The sequence below is a fragment of the Mus musculus genome, chromosome 6 (genome assembly GCF_000001635.26).
Source record: "Mus musculus strain C57BL/6J chromosome 6, GRCm38.p6 C57BL/6J".
Taxonomy (NCBI): Eukaryota; Metazoa; Chordata; class Mammalia; order Rodentia; family Muridae; genus Mus; species Mus musculus.
The window spans coordinates 21,770,841-21,788,576 of NC_000072.6; the positions used below are offsets into that span (position 1 = coordinate 21,770,841).

At 40.0% G+C, this 17,736-nt stretch overlaps 1 protein-coding gene across 7 annotated transcripts in view; it reads right to left on the bottom strand.

Moving 5' to 3' along the window:
* Positions 1–550: 550 nt before the first annotated feature.
* Tspan12 (tetraspanin 12) overlaps positions 551–17,736 on the bottom strand; it is a 108,206-nt gene continuing 91,020 nt past the window's right edge. For 6 of the 7 annotated variants that reach the window (XM_017321602.2, XM_030255427.1, XM_006505091.4 and 3 more), the window contains one exon: positions 551–2,096. In XM_017321602.2, the coding sequence (XP_017177091.1) occupies positions 1,791–2,096 (306 nt within the window). In that variant the 3' untranslated portion in view covers positions 551–1,790. The remainder of the gene's footprint in view (positions 2,097–17,736) is intronic. The other variant, XM_030255428.1, reaches the window with a different exon arrangement.

Consider the following 17,736-nt stretch of genomic DNA (forward strand, 5'->3'; position numbering starts at 1 on the left):
GGCACAAGACCAACACTCCAATTTCTTTAACTCCAAAGAGTCAGCATCTATGGCTGCATCTAGGACCCTCACTTGCTCATGGTGCTGCCTCCAGAGTTCTGAGGCCTCGCCCCATCTGGAAACATAAGAAAGCTCCAGAAAGTCTCAAAGCATGGGGGCTTCAAACCCGTCTACAGTGCCCACTGTGGCTGGGCTCTCACAGGAAGCCACCCTCACCCCAGACATGCTCCTCCTGCTTTTGTTGTGTCAGGTGAGCACTTGCGGATGCCCTCAATGGTGTGCTTCAACTTGAACCCAATATTTTACTCCAGGCATCCATGAAGATAGTGATGGTATGGCAGAGGATCTTGATAAACATGCCTTGAGACGGTGGGCTGCATTATTTCCAATCATGGAGGCCTCCCCCACACCCATGCGTGCTCTTCTCATTTGCATCCTCTCCCTTGCTCATCCCTTGCTTCACTGATAAAAGTGATAGTGTGTATAAAAACGGGCACCCTTTCCAGAACTGTATACTGAGACCTTGTCTTGAAAGTAAATACGCAAACCATCATGATCTAGAAAATATTTATTGATTAATTTTCTTTCTGTAATCCAAGAAATGAACAGAATGCACAAGATACAGTAAAATGCACTTTTCCCGTTTCAAATAAATATCTTCTACTCTTGTAAAAAAATTAATATTCTGCATCATTTGCTACAGTGTATTAATTGATGAAAGAAATCAAGAATTTTCTCTGGTTAGGCTACCACTTATTTTAGAGATTCCTATGAGCATCTCTTCAGAGAATGTTGTTTCTCTGTAAAATTACATCAACTTCAAGTTGTTGCTTCTTGATTGCAAAAGAAATACATGAAAACATTAAAAATAAAAACGAAAAACACTCTTTGACAAAGTGTTTTTTGGGAGGGGGGAAAAATCTGAACTTTTGATGAATCAACTATGTGTAAATTCTGTAGTTAATACTTCCGGCAGCCAGACTTACAGAGATTCCTATGTGTCAAACTGGTAATTTCCAAAATTAGTGGTTAACAACTTAAATTAACAGTTATAGATATAGTACAGAACCAAGACGGAATTTAAAAGTTCTGTTGCTGAAAGAGACAAAAGTAATGGTACTGTGTAAGACAATTTTGCCATTTTCAAATATTGTTTTTCATAATATTATAGGAACTGAAATCTACTGAATTATACAGACACGGCACAGACTTATATACATATATATCCCTGATAAGTTTAAGACAACATGTTAGCTCTTACAAGTGTTATTAATAAGATTATTTTAGTAACCAACAAAAATCATATTTAGGTAGTCACCAATCTTGAAAGATTTTTGCATATAATCAAATAACCATCAGAACAATACATCACCAGCTAATAAAGGTCTTTAGCACTAAATCCCTATGTTAGCAGTCAGTGGATAGTTTATAGGTTAGTTAGAGGAGTCAGTTAACCTTCATATCAGCTCCAGTGCCACCATGACGGTTCATTTCTGTGAATGGATGCAGAAATGCTGGTCAAACTGTATCACTGCAAAACATAATTGTGCTCAGAAAAAAAGAAAAGAAAGAAAGCACACACAGTTGTTATAATGTCTGGGTTCGGCATTTTGAAGGGCACCAATTATTGTCTGTGTATTACCATGTGGAACCTTTGTTTTAAAGAGTGGAGAAATTCTTAGACATTCCTTTTCAGAATATTAATATGTCTAAAAATTTCTGAAATAGATAACTGTGTACCCCAAAACCCACTAGTCCCACAAGTTTGTGATTTCCTTCTTTGACATTCTTCATAATTCTTCCATCTCAAAATGTGTATTGAAGCTGTTTGCCATTGATGTATGCTCAAAGATCCTTGAAAGACTTGGTTTTAACAGTTCCACAGAATGACATGACAAGTGCTGAGACGTATCATTTTTCAGAGATAGCATTTGGTCTGTTCCAGGCTCCCTTCTATCATAATACAGAGCCCAGAGCAGAGTAATGGTGAGAATCATGGCCAGGATTTGTGTCACACCAATGGAGATTCCCAGAAACCTTAGAACTTGCAATTGTTTGGTTCCTCTCAAAAAGGAATACATCTTCTTCCCACAACCCTGTAAAAAAGGAAAAGAAAAGAAAAAGAAATAACATAATCAGTGTTAAATTGTCAAAAATAGTGATTTGAAAAAAAGCACAATCTAATCAGTTAGTTAAACTTAGGAAATTTAAAAAACTGACCATTAACCAAGATGTGGTGCTCACCTTGAAAGGCCCTGGTAGCTCATACTGTCCAGCATCTTTCTTTTATTTTCCATACACAGGCACTGGTATAAAACCCAGTGTCTAGAGAACAACTTATTAAATAGTTTGTAATGGTGACTGATTTTTACTTGAGTAACATAATATAACCTTGGGTATGTAGGTTTTTTAATAGCTACGCCAATAAAATATTTACTTATAATAAATCATAAAGAAATGTATTTTAAAACAGTTCTTTGAGACTAGAGAGGTATCCCATCTGTGAAGAGCACTTGCTACACAATTAAGACCAGAGTTCGATCCCAGCACCCACAAAACAAGCCATATGTCTCGTGCATGCCTGTAACTCTAAGTTCAAAGCAGTGAAGACAGGAGGATCGATGGGGTTGCGGATTTACAGGTGGCCCAGTTTCAGAGAGAGATCCTGTCTAAACAAATAGACAAGGGTGACAAAAGAAGGCAGCAGACATGCTCTTCTGGTTTTTGAAATTGAGCAAAAACTAGTGCAACTGCAGAAACTCATGAGGGTACACAGACACAGACACACACACAGACACACACACACAGACACACACAGAGACATACACACAGACACACACACACAGACACAGAGACACAGACACACACACAGACACAGACACACACACAAACACAAGCACAGATAGACAGACAGACAGCACAAATAAATATTTTAAAATTTTCATATGTATATAAATTTACTATTTATGGAAGGCCAAAGCAATTTGCATAATAACAAAAAGGGTTGTGCTTGTAGCTTTCTACATAAAATTTTGAGTCTTGGTTCAATATTTTCATTGCAATATTTGATCCTATACCATGTGTTTAAAAGTTGATCAGTATTTTCATTTTATAATCTCAATGCCAATGATACTGTTTTGAATAAAATACATAGTGGCCAGAAGTATGTTTAAGTCCATTTGAGAAACTGTTGGAAATTCTATTCTAATTCCAATCACCATTCATTTAATAATTTTTAATAGGCTAAAAGAAATTAGTAACTAAAACACCAATTTAAAACACCAAATTCTTACACAGTATAATATACATTAGTATAAATGTACATAGCATGGAATGATGATAGAAAAACAGTGGTAAACTCCTTTAATCCCAGCACTCATATGGATGTCTGTGTGTTCAAAACCATGGATGTTTGTGTCTACAAAGTGAGTTCTAAGACAGCCATGGCTATTACATAGAGAAAACCTGTCTTGAAAAGTAAAAACAAGGTTTCTATCAATGCACACTAATCTGTTTATGCAGTTAAAAACACTGCCATCTGTAGTGTATGATAATCACATGTCTGAGCTGGCCTGAGCAAACACAAGTGCAGTGCAAATACACAAGTGTGCACCATATCACAGGTGCAGTGGATCCTGAGAAGTGGCATGGGCAAACGTTACCAGAAACACCTAGGATCCATTACTGGTGTGACTTCAAATTACATTTTGGTCGTGGCACATATAAAGACCTTTTACTGTTGCCAATTTTCTCATAACAGCCCATGTGGGATCGTGAGCCACAGTTTAAGAAACTATGATCTAAAGAAAGTTGGCAAACGTTTGGTGTTTGTGTAGAGGGCTAGATAGGGAGTATTTTAGGCTTGGCGTCCTATACTGTCTAGATTGCAGCTTCGCATCTCCTCCCATGTGATACAAAAGCAGACACTGACAATAGCCAATGAGTAGAGTTGAGTGTTGCTATGACGTTCCATGCACAAAAATGTTCCAGGCCACATTTAGCTCAAGGCTGTAAGTCTGCTGACTAATGATCTAGATTTGTCCAGATTATTTCTGTTATTATCATTATTGTAGTTGTTATTGTCGTTGTTGTAGTTTGTGGCATTGCTGAGTTGTAGCAATGCCTCACTTGGCTTCCCTGCATCCACCCAAATCCACACCATCTCCTCAGTCAGCTTCTAAACATGCTGAGGCAAGGGATAGACCTATACTCATCACTACCTCAGAGCACTGCACAGGAGAGTACTTGAAGGGGACTTACTGTCATGCTGTACCATCTATCCTACCTAAAGGATCTGAAACACATATAATATGTTCCCATACAGGTCATGGATACTTGAGAAAAAAATTAACAAGGTCATTGTCAGTGATAAGTTTTATGAAAAGAGTCTAATGGGAATCCACAGCACACAAGAGAAGAAAATTCTAAAGGAAAATAAGGTAAACAGAAGTAGAAAGAGGAGAGCTGTGCCCTGTAGGTATGGAGACAGGTATTTAGAGAGCAACTGGGAATTATATTGATTTGGGGACATGACAATAGTAGGTTATCTATAGCCCACCACCTTGCTTGTTCTCATTGCTCACCAAAGGTTCTTTTTGTAGCAGAAGGAAACCCAGAAATCCACAACTGGTTAAAACACAGATAACAACTGCCTGTAGCGTGCTCATCCCTCACTGATGCAGCTACAATGCCAGCCCTCCACCTAAGGCTTAGGAAACATCCCAGAAAACGGGTAGTAAGATTTTAAGATTCAGAGGAACAGTATGTCAATTACAAGACAGTGTCATCTATGTATTACAGGGAACTTCATCTATGAAATCACAGCAATGCGGGGCCTAAAAATGCTGGCATAATGACAACACCAGTTGGTATCCCAACCTGGATGGAAGAAATCTCAAAAAGCCCTACTCTTAAATGAAGAGCAATAGCAATCAACTGCTTTTAAGAGAGAAAGAGAATCAGTTTTCTCCAGGGACGGGCTCTAATGGGTTCTCTCACCCAAGTGGGCAGCCCTAAACAAATGTACATATGGGTAACACTATATGGAACTATTGTGTTGTGTTTATACATACATTTTGCTAAACAGCAATACTAATTAAAGAAGAAGCTATGGTGTTTTGAGAGAATTGGGAAAGGGGAAGGGAATTGAACAGAGGTGTGTAGCGAAGGAGGATGGAGAACTGGAGGTAGCCAACAGAAAGTTCCAGACTCCAGGAAAGCAAGAGGCTCCCAGGATCCAACAGGGATGACATTAGCTGAAATACCCAACAAAGGGCAGAGAGAACCTGTAGAAACCATATCTAGAGTTTAGGCACAGCTGCCGGTTGAGGGATGGGGCCACCCACCCTTCTCAAAATTTTAACCCAGATTTAGTCACGTCTAAAGGAAATACAGGGTCAAAGAGTGGAGCAGAGACTGAATGAAAGGCCATGCAGAGACTGCCCCACCTGATGATCCATCCCATATGCAGCCACCAAACCCAGTCACTATTGCTGATGCCAAGAAGTGCTTGCTGATATGGATGTCTCCTGAGAGGTTGCTTGCAGTCAACCATCAGACTGAGCACGGGGACCCCAATGGAGCAGTTAGGGGAAGGACTGAAGGAGCTGAAGGGGTTTGCAACTTCATAAGAAGAACAACAATATCAACCAACCAGATCTCCAGAGCTCCCTGGGACTTAACCACCAATCAAAGAGTATACATAGCGCTACCCATGGCTCCAGCCACATATGTTACAGAGGATGGCCTTGTCTGGAGTCAATGGGAGGAGAGGCCCCTGGTCCTGTGAAGGTTCGATGCCCCAGAATAGGGGAATGCCAGGGTGGTGAGGTGGGAGTGGGTGGGTGCTTTCTCAGAAGCATGAGGAAGGACAGTGGGATATGGGGTTTCCAGAGGGGAAACAGGGAAGAGGAATAACATCTGCAATGTAAATAAATAAAATAACCAATAAAAATTTAAAAACAAGATGTATAAGTGTGTGATGCAAGAGACATAAACACAGTACTCAGGCATGAATAAAGCAGAAGTAGAAAAAATCATGACAAAGAAAGATGGAGTGAAGAAACAGAGAAAAGGTACTGTGAGAAAGAACTGCACTGTCAACTTCTGGAGAAACCACAGTGCAGCTGTATTGTTTTTAGGGATCTGTGTCCAGTGAGCACACAGTTTAGAAGTAATCTACTCTGCTATAGAAACTTGATTTTAAATCAAGGTGGCTAACTGACAGATTATTTTATATCTTACTTGGAAGCTTTTGAAAGTGACTTAGTGTTTACCCTCTAAAGATAGCCACTGGAATAAAAAGAAATTCATAAATATTTAAATTACTGCCTCCTTGTCTGTTTTGCCAGAGCCCACAAAGAATTCATATGTCAATGAGGACTAAACACAGAATCAGTGATCATTTCATATATCTTATTAGGAGGAAGGAAGTTCTTCCATTTGCAAAGAAAAATACTGGTTGGTAATTTTATTCCAGTAACACATGACTTAAAAACAATAAGAAGCCGGGCGGTGGTGGCACATGCCTTTAATCTCAGCACTTGAGAGGCAGAGGCAGGCAGATTTCTGAGTTCGAGGCCAGCCTGGTCTACAAAGTGAGTTCCAGGACAGTCAGAGCTACACAGTGAAACCGCAAACACATAAGTGGATGCTCACAGTCAGCTATTGGATGGATCACAGGGCCCCCAATGGAGGAGCTAGAGAAAGTACCTAAGGAGCTAAAGGGATCTGCAACCCTATAGGTGGAACAACATTATGAACTAACCAGTACCCCGGAGCTCTTGACTCTAGCTGCATATGTATCAAAAGATGGCCTAGTCGGCCATCACTGGAAAGAGAGGCCCATTGGACTTGCAAACTTTATATGCCCCAGTACAGGGGAACACCAGAGCCAAAAAGTGGGAGTGGGTGGGTAGGGGAGTGGGGGAGAGGGTATGGGGGACTTTTGGGATAACATTGGAAATGTAAATGAGAAAAATACCTAATAAAAAATAAAATAAAATAAAAAGAAGGGGAAACAAAATACCCACGGATGGAGTAAAACAAAAACAAATACAAACAAACAAACAAACAATCAAATGAAAACAATAAGAAATCCTGTAAAAGTGGTCAGACACTCAGCAGTAACTGCCCATTCTTGATGAATAAAAACTTAAAAGAAAAAAAAAAGAAAAGAATAGAGCAAAGCATTGTCAGCTTTACTAACAGTAAATGTAATGTGCTTAAGAACGTATAACACAGGCTGGAAGGATGACTCAGCAGTTAAGAGCACTGACTGCTCTTCCAGAGGTCCTGAGTTCAAGTCCCAGCAACCACATTATATATAAAATCTTTTAAAGGAAAAAAAGAACTTATAACATTGAACATTGACGTGTAGTCACAATTTTGGCTTTCCTACCATAGCAAGAAAGCTGAGCACACACTCTGACATGCACAAGTGATCTGTAGAAAACCAAAATACCAATCACCAAGACAGTTTTACAAAGTTCAAAAGCTTTGAAACAATTCCACTCAGCTGTTCATCAGAGTCTACTTGCCTTTAAAAGGCCCATGTATAATGTGGTACAGTGTAGGACCATTGCTAAGGTCATGAACTGAAGACTCACTACTCCCATCTTAAAACAGATAACCAGTGCCACTTGTTTGGGACGTTGAGACGGTTAATGAATGCTCAGAATTGTTTCTAGAACACTACTAAAGCAAAGGGTGTGCAGATTCTGATCTCTGTGTCAGCCCCATAGACTAGAAAGCTCCAATCTACATGCAGAAGAAACAAAATTAATGACCAGCAGATAGAAGCCAAGTTGCAACACTTTGTATGATTATGAAAAATCCCCAAAGTATAGCATTATGTCACCAACAAATACTGATCATTTTACCCCTTGCCTGCAAGAGCCAAAGTGGTCATCAGTGTTTCTTAGGAAAGTGAAATCACTATCCAAAATGTCTTCCTGTTATTGAGAGGTTAGACCACTAGCCTTCTGACAGAGTAGACAAATGTTTTATATAATTTGGAAATAGTTACTTTTTAATAATTACATGTAAATTTAAAGCTTTTACTTTTAGACATGTGGAATGTCAATATAGACAGACACCTCTCTTAAACTTATTGCTAAAAAACACGTATCAGCCGGGCATGGTGGTGCAAGCCTTTAATCCCAGCACTCGGGAGGCAGAGGTAGGCGAATTTCTAAGTTTGAGGCCAGCCTGGTCTACAAAGTGAGTTCCAGGACAGCCAGGGCTATACAGAGAAACCCTGTCTTGAAAAACCAATATATATATCATATTGTCCTATCTGTTTCTCAGGAAATGAATATAAGACAGCCTTGAGTGATGTTGGGCTAATGACCTTTGTCTCTGTCTGCAGTACTGAGAAATAAATACGAGTCTTTAATGCATAAGAAAAATTAGTGTAGACGTTCTAATATTTAGTTAATGATAAATTTTAGAATGAAAGGTGAACCACTCAAGGATCCACATTTTCAATTAGGTGAGAAAAGTAAGTTCAAAAGATCTATTACGTAACACAGTGACTACAGTTAATAATGTATTCAGGAAATATTCATGCTGATGGCTCAAGCCTTTGAAATGCAATACTTCAATTATTTCATTTTACTCCCTCAATCATCTCTGAAATGTAAATTTTGACTATATAATTTCATCTTTGTATTAAGTCCGTCTTCCCTTTACAATAATTCATTTTAAGCAGACAGTTCATAAGAAAGGTAATGTTTCTTTTTCAAATATGTAAGTAAACCATAGCCGTAGGTGGTCACGTACAACATGTTTGGCTTCATATTTTGGCATTAAGCAGTCAGTGTTGATATTTTTCAACATCATATTTAGCTTTTAAAATGTACAGTAAATTGTATTATCCAAAATGCACTAGGAATGAGATACATTAGTTAATAAAAAATGTTCTTGAGTGGAGTGGATCTTGGAAGTCAGTAGGCCAAGTTTCCATCTTTTCTAAAGCTTGGAGAAAATTTAGTGACATTAGCAAAGTGTGCCCAGTAAGAGCTCTGAGCAGCGTCTTCCACATAAGCAATGGTCAAAATCAACTTTTTCAGACTTCTGGGAATTAGCCGAAGACTTGAAGCAATCCAAGTAGTATTTATTCCAGAAGGCACCTGGGTCTCAAGAAGAGCAGAAAGCTTTGAAGTATTTGGATGTCCACTGTTCAATTGCTCATCTGCACTAGTCTTGAAAACCAGTCTACGTCCACGGTGAATGCTGGCTACAGAAGAGCAGAATGGAGTTGATGCCCTTTAAAGGTGTAATTCCTAAAAAGAATATTTGTCAGCTCTGGTGGCTATCTAGAACCCTAGGCTGTTTTTATGTGACTTTAGAGTTCAGCCAGTGTAGTAGCTTTGTCCCTGGAAGTGTCCACCAAAGACCCTCAGAGCATCTGTAGATCACAGCAGCAACTTGAGGTGTGGGTTGGTCGTTGTACACTTTTGAGCCAAACCAATGCTTAAGAGACCTCATAGTTAAGGAACAGTAAGTCAACCTATGGCATATATGGAAGAACTCTATCTGTCTATGAGAATTGAGAAAGTTACACAAATGCCCATGAGCTTGGTTAAAATCCTGAGAAGGCCCAACAATCTCACTTCTAAATGGCTTCAAGATTCTTTGACAAAGGGCTAGGAGACTTACTGGCTCCAATCACTTCAGGAAATCTCTGTTCATTCACTAACTGACCACAACCCAAACTACCTGAGCAGCAACTTCAAAAGCCACTCATAACAAAACAACACAGACTTTACAAAATTAGTGTAGACAATTTAATAGGTTAACAAGGAACCAGAAGAAACTTTCATGGCACAGGGTGAAGGGGTCTTAAATAATTTGAAATGTCCAGCAGGAAGGAAGGAAAGGAAGGAAGAAAGAAATGTACAAGGAGGGAGAAAAGGAATGAAAGGAGGAGGAGAGAGAGGGCAGAAGGGAGAGAGGAACAGAGAGGGGGGAAGGAAAAGAGAAAATTACATGACATGCAAAGAAAGAAGAAAGGCTCACATGTAAAATATAAAAATGTTTTAAAGCACTGGTTCTCAGCCTTCTTAGTGTTGTGACCCATTGATACAGTTAGCTATGTTGGGGTGACTCCCACAACCATGAAATTATTTTCATTGCAACTTCAGACCTGTAATTTTGCTATGGTTTATAAGTTGTGATGTAAATACGTTTTCTGGTGGTTTTAGGCCAGCCCTATAAAAGGGACATTTGACCTTCCTAAGGTCAACCCACAGGTTTTAAAGGAATCCTTAAGTTGCAATTCTAATGAGACTTCCTGTCTCACTAGTGAGTCTTATAAACACTACCCCTTCTCTTTCTGACAGGCCTCCTATACTCTAAACTGGCTTAAATTAATTCACTAAGTAGTGGAGAATGGCCATGAACTTCCATCCTCCTTCCTCTCCTTCCTGATTGCTGAGATTACAGCTATGTGCCACCACACCTGGTTTATTCGATGTTAGGAACCTAATTCAAGGACTCCTGCATTCTACAACTGAGCTAAGTACCCCTACAACTGAGCTAAGTACCCCGTACAGCTAGCTCTTAGCAGTCGAGTCTGTGCTGGAAGTGCCTTTCTAACAGGATGCACGAGTTCTAGTTCTGTGCTCAGTCTATTCCTTCCCATACAACAGGGTCACCTCGGCCTCACTTTAGCCCTCCCTCCATGTAATCTATTACCCAGGTCCAAAATAACCCAGTTCTTCTAGCTTTTCAAATGTATATGCCTAGCCCCTAGTGATCATTTTGGAGGGATCTTGTTTTAATACAGGGTTTCACTGTGTAACCCTGGCTATCCTGAAGCTCGCTCTGTAAACTGGCCAGCCTCGAAAAGTCATCTGCCTGACTCTACCTCCTGAGTGCTGGGATTAAAGGCATGCTGATTAAATTACAGCCTGGCTCCCTAATGATCTTTTTCTGGATTGGGCTGAGTTTGTCAACATTACATTGAAAATGGTAAAGCTTCTAATCATGGGGAAAAATATTTTTAAAAATGCAGGAGAGTTTTAAGAAAACCAAGGCTCTTGGTTTGGATCCAGGTAAAAACAAGCTCTTTGGTCCACCCAGAACACTAACCATTGTGTGATGTACCTCTAGACCAGATGTGATTTTCTTCTACAACAGGACACTATGAAAAGACTTGATCTCTTCCTTAGGATGAGAACATAGAGTTGACGCAGAGAAGAGATTCTAACAGAGTCCTCTGCTTTTCAGTCAATGTGTCAAACATCACTTCATTATTTTCTCTACAGATTTGCATCTGTCAGACGATACAGAATTTATAGTCCTTAAGTTTGTCCCAAATAAAATTATATTATATTCTCTTCTATCAAGGGCCTCCTGGGACCAAGCAGTGGTGACACATGCCTTTAATCTCAGAACTTGGGAGGCAGGGGCAGGGAGATCTTTGAGTTTCAGCCTAGCCTGGTCTACAGTGTGAATTCCAGGATAACCAGGGTTTCATAGAGAAACCATGACTCAAAAACAAAACAAAACAAAGAACCTATTGAAAGTTTATAAATTATGCAAATGAAATACAGTGACATTTCTATTACCAGAAAACCAAATCACCAAATTCTGCTGATGTACAATATACTAACTAAACTTGGCTTATGCCCTGCTGAGGTACTGTCCTGATAAATTTTAAAGAACAATATATATGTGTGTGTGTGTGTGTATGTATATGTATATGTGTGTGTGTGTGTGTATCCCTAAATTGGTGAAAATAAAATTGAAAACATTTTCCTTGATATATTATAAAGTTCCACTTGAAAAGCAATGCTTTGGAATTCTCCTCCCTTTGAGAAATTAGACCGTTTACCCTTGCAGCATGAAGATCATGCAGAAAAGCATGGTTCCTTTTCAGGAGTCTGTTAGGAAGCTCACAGGCAGCGGGATACTCAACTACAGCTCCTTGTATGGAGCGTGCCTGCTTGGTTTTTCCTGTCCCTTCACCTTGACTTTTCAGTTCTATTTATATTTCATTATTAACTCACTGCATCTTATATGCTAAATTAGATTCTTTATTTAATAAAAGGCACAAAGTATGAGCATATAAATAACAACTCAAATTTCTCTCAGGTGAACACAATTTAACACATCTTTGTGACTCAAAACAATCTCACAGCATAATAAATACTATGCTGAGTACCAGCGAAGCATTTCCACGAGTGCCTAAAGTCAGATTAACAGATTAACTTTTCAAACCAACCTTCTTCTACATGGGGTCATTTTCTTCTCCTTTCTTCCTCTACATTCATCACAGAAGTAGCTCCAGCATTCAGGTTTCATTTACACCATGCTTCCCAAAGAAATTAAGTCAGAATGTCACCCTGACCTTACTTTGAGCCACTGAAATAATTATAAATCTAGTTTACACTTTTCCAGTGTAAAACTGAGCTGTTGAAAGTAGAATACTAGGCCTAGACAAAACAATAAGGACATATGCTTGCATGGCCTATCATTGTTCATAACAAGTAGGTGAGCACAGGGTCCCTAATGAAGGAGTTAGAGAAAGGACTGAAGGAATTGAAGGGGTTTGCAACCCCATGGGAGGAACAACAATATCAACCAACCAGAACCCCCAGAGCTCCCAGGGACTAAACCACCAACCAAAGAGTACACATGGAGGGCTCTATGGCTCCAGCTGCATATGTAGCAGAGGATTGTCTTGTTGGGCATCATTGGGAGGAGAGGCCCTTGGTCCTATGAAGGCTCCATGCCCCACTGTAGGGGAATGCCAGGACAGGGAAGAGGAGGGTGGGTGAGTTGGGGAACACCCTCATAGAAGCAGGAGGAGAGGGGATAGGATAGGGGGAAACTGGGAAGGGGGATAACATTTGAAATGTAAATAAAGAAAATACCCAATTAAAAAAAGAAAAGAAAAAACAAACTTTCTAAGTGTAAATAAAGAAAAAAATAGAAATGGTAGAGATCAAAAATGTATTTTATTTTTGTTCATCATAGGAAAGAAGTGAATTTCATTCATTTGCTTACTTGCAGATAAAATATTCTGAGTTGATTTTACTTGAATACGTTTTCATCTTAAATAAAGCCATGTGAGTCCTATGCTAATAACCTCAGATAATTCAAAGGTATGAATAAGACTTCCTGGCTCATCTACTTTCCTTGCTGCAATATTAAAATTCTTGTCAACTATTAACCATAAATAACAACACTGCATTTATAAGAAGAAAAAGAAAAAGAAAAAAAAAAAAAACACATGAATCTCTCTATTTCCAAGCATCTATTTGAAGGCACGTCAGGATGCCTCATTTCACTTGAGGAAATTATACACTTGAAATTATTCTCTGATCTATCTCCAAAATGAGTTTCTAAAATTGGAAGAACACCCATGGCTTTTCAGCACTCAATATTCTCAGGCCACATCAGAAATCCAGGCAGTCCTTGAAAGGGCTAGGAAGATAAAGTAGAAATAAGATCGAGCTGCCGATACATGTGTAACAGTATTGATATTTTTATAATTGATTTTTTAATGACAAACATGACTCTCAAGTTTGAAATGAGCGTGGTAATTATCAGGTACAAATATATAATCTTCAGTTCTATTTCTTTTAGAGTCCAAGAACTGAAAGATAGAAGTTCATGAGTTCATAGATGTTAAACAGGTTGGTCAAAAATTCTTCACTAAGAATCTTAACCCCTGCAGGGTAATAAGTGCTTCCTTAAAGGAAGTCCTAGACAGTCCGTCCTAAAGCAACTCCTTCTCACCTCTAAAGAGTGAAGTTTATCCAGGCACGGGAACACTAATGCAGAAGTTATTTTAGTATTTTTGAATGCACGACAGATCCTCCAATTGCCCACAGGATATAGGCAGCGTTATCAAATGCAGAAACGCAATGCTTGGCTCCACACTTCACAATTTGACCAAAAACTGCATATAAAGAGTCTGGAGTCTAAAAACTCCACAAGCACACTCAGGTTTCTACAGCTGAAGAGGGCCCATGCCTGGCTCACACGGGGGGTTATCTGTAGACCCCTGCTAATGTGACTTGTCCACCCATGCTGTTCGACTACCGGAAGATGGGGAAAGGAGAAATTGCAGATTATCAAAATCCTTGACCTGATAAATCCACCTTCAGTTAGCACAAAATCACATAGCCAGAAGATGTAGACTTTTTTGTTAGTATAAGCAGAATGAAGGCCAACACAGCTAGTTAAAAACTTAATTGCAGTGCACTAATTTTTCTATTTAATTCAATGAAGTCCTTAATAAATTGCTGTTATGGGTGTCATTAGCTACCACTGTGCACTGAAAAAAAAAATGTATGCTTATTACATGCCAAGTAGTGTACAGAAGATTTCTGTTTATCTGTGTGCTGCTGATACTGAACCTAATAGACAAGAAATTGGAGGCTTAGAATTGAAAAATGTTAATAAACTCATTTTGCTCTTGACCATGTATTTATCACTAGAGATATCTAAGCCCGGGCCCCTGAAGCAAGCAGATTCAGGCTTAGTCACTCCCAACCATACAACCTGAGGCCAAATCTATTGTCTCTTCCTAGGTTACTTTTTCACAAAATGCTGATAATACTGAGAGAACTGCTATAGGGTTTTAATGAGCGAATACATTTAACACCATCAATCAGAATTCTGTGTAAATGAGTATCCTTTTTGAAAAACTCAGTGTTTCTGTCAGGGCTTACACCCCCGATCCTAAAGGAGACAGTCAGTTTTTAGACTAAACATGAAAGCACACTGCAGAAGCAAGGTCCTGCGACTGTTAGCTTCTCCTGCTCACCTGCTTCCTTTTGTTGTTGTGTTGTTTTGTTTGTTTGTTTTTGTTTTTGTCCTCAAAGTAAGGTAGAGATACTAAATTTCTAATTCTCTAAAGCAAGCTGTAAAACCTAAGAACTCATTTCCTAATGTCCTCCTCCCCCTGAAATCCAATGGTTAGTGATCTGCAATTGGGTTTTTAACTAGCTGAATTCTCTCTCATTTTGCTCACTCTAACAGAAACATATGCATCGTCTTGCTCTGAGGTTTTGTGCCAACAGGAGATGGATTTTTCAGGTCAAGGATTTTGGTAATCTGCAGTTTCTCCTTTTCCTGTCCACACCGAGCAGACAGGGACCATGATGAAGAGACAGCAGAAAGAATCTGAAGGTGGGCGTGCTGACATCGCTCCCGTCTGCTCTGGTATCCCTCTTGTCTGGACAAGCTCCTTCAGTGTTCTACACTTTCATTCATTAGATTTCAGGCAACAGTTTTCTCCAGGTGTTTGGATGTTCACTTCCCAAGGTACCTTTCCATGTGAGAGTTCTTATGAGCAAGTGTTAAGCTGTCTTAAAGCCTTGACTCTTGGGGTGGGTGAGGAACCAATATTGTACTTTGCCTCCCATATAACGTTCAACCCTTGATTAAGGGAAGTTAAACCAGAACCAGTGAAGCAGGCACACAGGCCTTTCTGGAATAGGATATGCTCCCATTTCAAGTCCTTTCCCTCTGTCCAGCGCCCTCAGACAAAGTACGAGTAACTCTGAAAGACAAGTATCTAAGAAGACAAGGTTACATCATCGTGGGCCCCTGGGTCATCTTCAGACTTGAGTTGACTGACAGCTGAAAACAGCAGACGGGTCTAGGACAGAGAAGCAAATCCCTACGTCATCTAAGCTATTGTACTAGTGTTTCTTTAACTGGCTCACACAAAATCCACCTCTCTAAGCGGAGTTCTGCCTCCTGAGCTCCATATTGCCTCCTGGATTTCTGCACCATTGTGCAATTCTTGACCACAGCCTTAAAGGCAGCACTTCAACAAGGGAACTAGTAGAATCTCATCACCCGTACCCTTCAGTACAGACTTCATCTATCCAGGATCCAAATGAAAGTCAGCATGCTTGCAGCTTCACTGCCATGCCCCGCAGTCTACATCTAAGTTTCCCTGTTCTTGATTTTAAGTTCCTTTTCCACACTTCTTCCTTCCACTCTATTCTCAATGCCATAGACGGAACCTGGGCCTTAACATCACATGAATTATCCAGCAGTCTCCTGCCTAATTTTCTACCTCAAGTCCAGATCCTCACCTAAATCCCATGCCTCATCCCATTCTTTTTTAAGATTTATTTATTTAATGCACATGAGTCCACCGTAGCTGACTTCAGACACACCAGAAGAGGGCATCGGATCCCATTGCAGATGGTTGTGAGCCATCATGTGATTGCTGGGAATTGAACTCAGGACCTCTGGAAGGGCAATCAGTGCTCTTAACCTCTGAGACATCTCTCTAGCTCCTCTCATCCCATTCTTTACAACACCAGCATTAGGATTAAAACAAACAAACAAAAAAACAAAACAAAAAACAAAACAAAACAAAACCAAATCTAAGCTAATAGCTATGTAACATACTTTTGCAAGCCAACATCCTATAAAGGCTTTTTATGGCGCTACACTCTGCAAGCAAATACTGCTAGACTCTATGAATAAAGCAGAGGAGGAGGAAAGTGGTCGTTCTAAACAGTGAATAAGGAAGAGGAAATTCGCAATCGAAAGAACAATGCATTTGTATACCTGCAGCAAAACTGCCAGAGCGCCTCCAAACCAGATTAGATCAAGCAAAGCCTGAAGATAAAAGCCTGCTCGGGGGCCCCTACCAGCCACAAACAACCAGAACTGGTCCTGCGGGGACTTTGATAAAACAGACAAGACCCAAGCCAGAGTCAACCTGATCCTGCTGGCAGTTTAGAAGGAGATAATGAAGCCAGAAGAAAGGCAGGAGGGGAGATCTCTGAGTTTATATAAAGAACCCCAGAAAGGAATTTCTTAGGGAAATTCCATCTAAATAACCATTGAGCCTGAAAAGCTGCCTACCGGTCACCATGCAGGCAGGGGGCTCTCTGTGTGTTTATCTGGATGTGTAGACTCATTATTAATAAATCAGTATCCCACGACTGCTTTGTAATAAGACTTCCTTTCATAGGAATGCCTCAAATTTGTGAGTGCAGTTGCCTTTTGACTCGGCAATTACAGACTATAAAACCTGTGTGTTAGCAGACCATATGGGGCTATTCATAACCCAGCCCCTGCTCCGTGCGACACGGTGATGAAGCCGTTCTCCTCACTCGCTGCCAGTTCTAACTTTGCACCATTGCTTACCTGGGCGTGACCTTTTCTACCACCTGCCAATCAAATGCTATCTTCTCCTGGTATATGAGTACACCATTGCTCTCTTCAGACACACCAGAACAGGGCATCGGATCCCATTACAGATGGTCGTGGGTCACCATGTGGTTGCCGGGAATTGAACTCAGGACCTCTGAAAGAGCAGTAGGTGCTCTTAACCGCTGAATCATCTCTCCAGCCTTTCTAGGCTCTTTTATAGCTATTCCTTAGTGACTCAGTCAACTTGCCTGCCTGAAGGGCTAAACTCATGCCCCTTCTAACTCCTTGTAGCTCTCTATAATTTTCACTCCTAATTTCTTGTCTGTATCATGTGTGAAGATTTTTCTTGGTCCTGAGGATAATCCCACACAAGCCAAAGAATAAGGTGACATGGGCAAAAATCAACTGACCCTCTCAGTAGGTAGAGTTCACTGGAAGGCTGTACTTATTTCCTACCACAGCATTTTTGTACCCATAACACTTTGTTATCTCTCTACCTCAGGTCAGAAATACTAAGGGAAAATTATTAGCAGGGTATCGGGTGTGAAAAACGTTTCCATACGCAAAGGATACTAATTGTTAGGAGTGGTCAAAGAC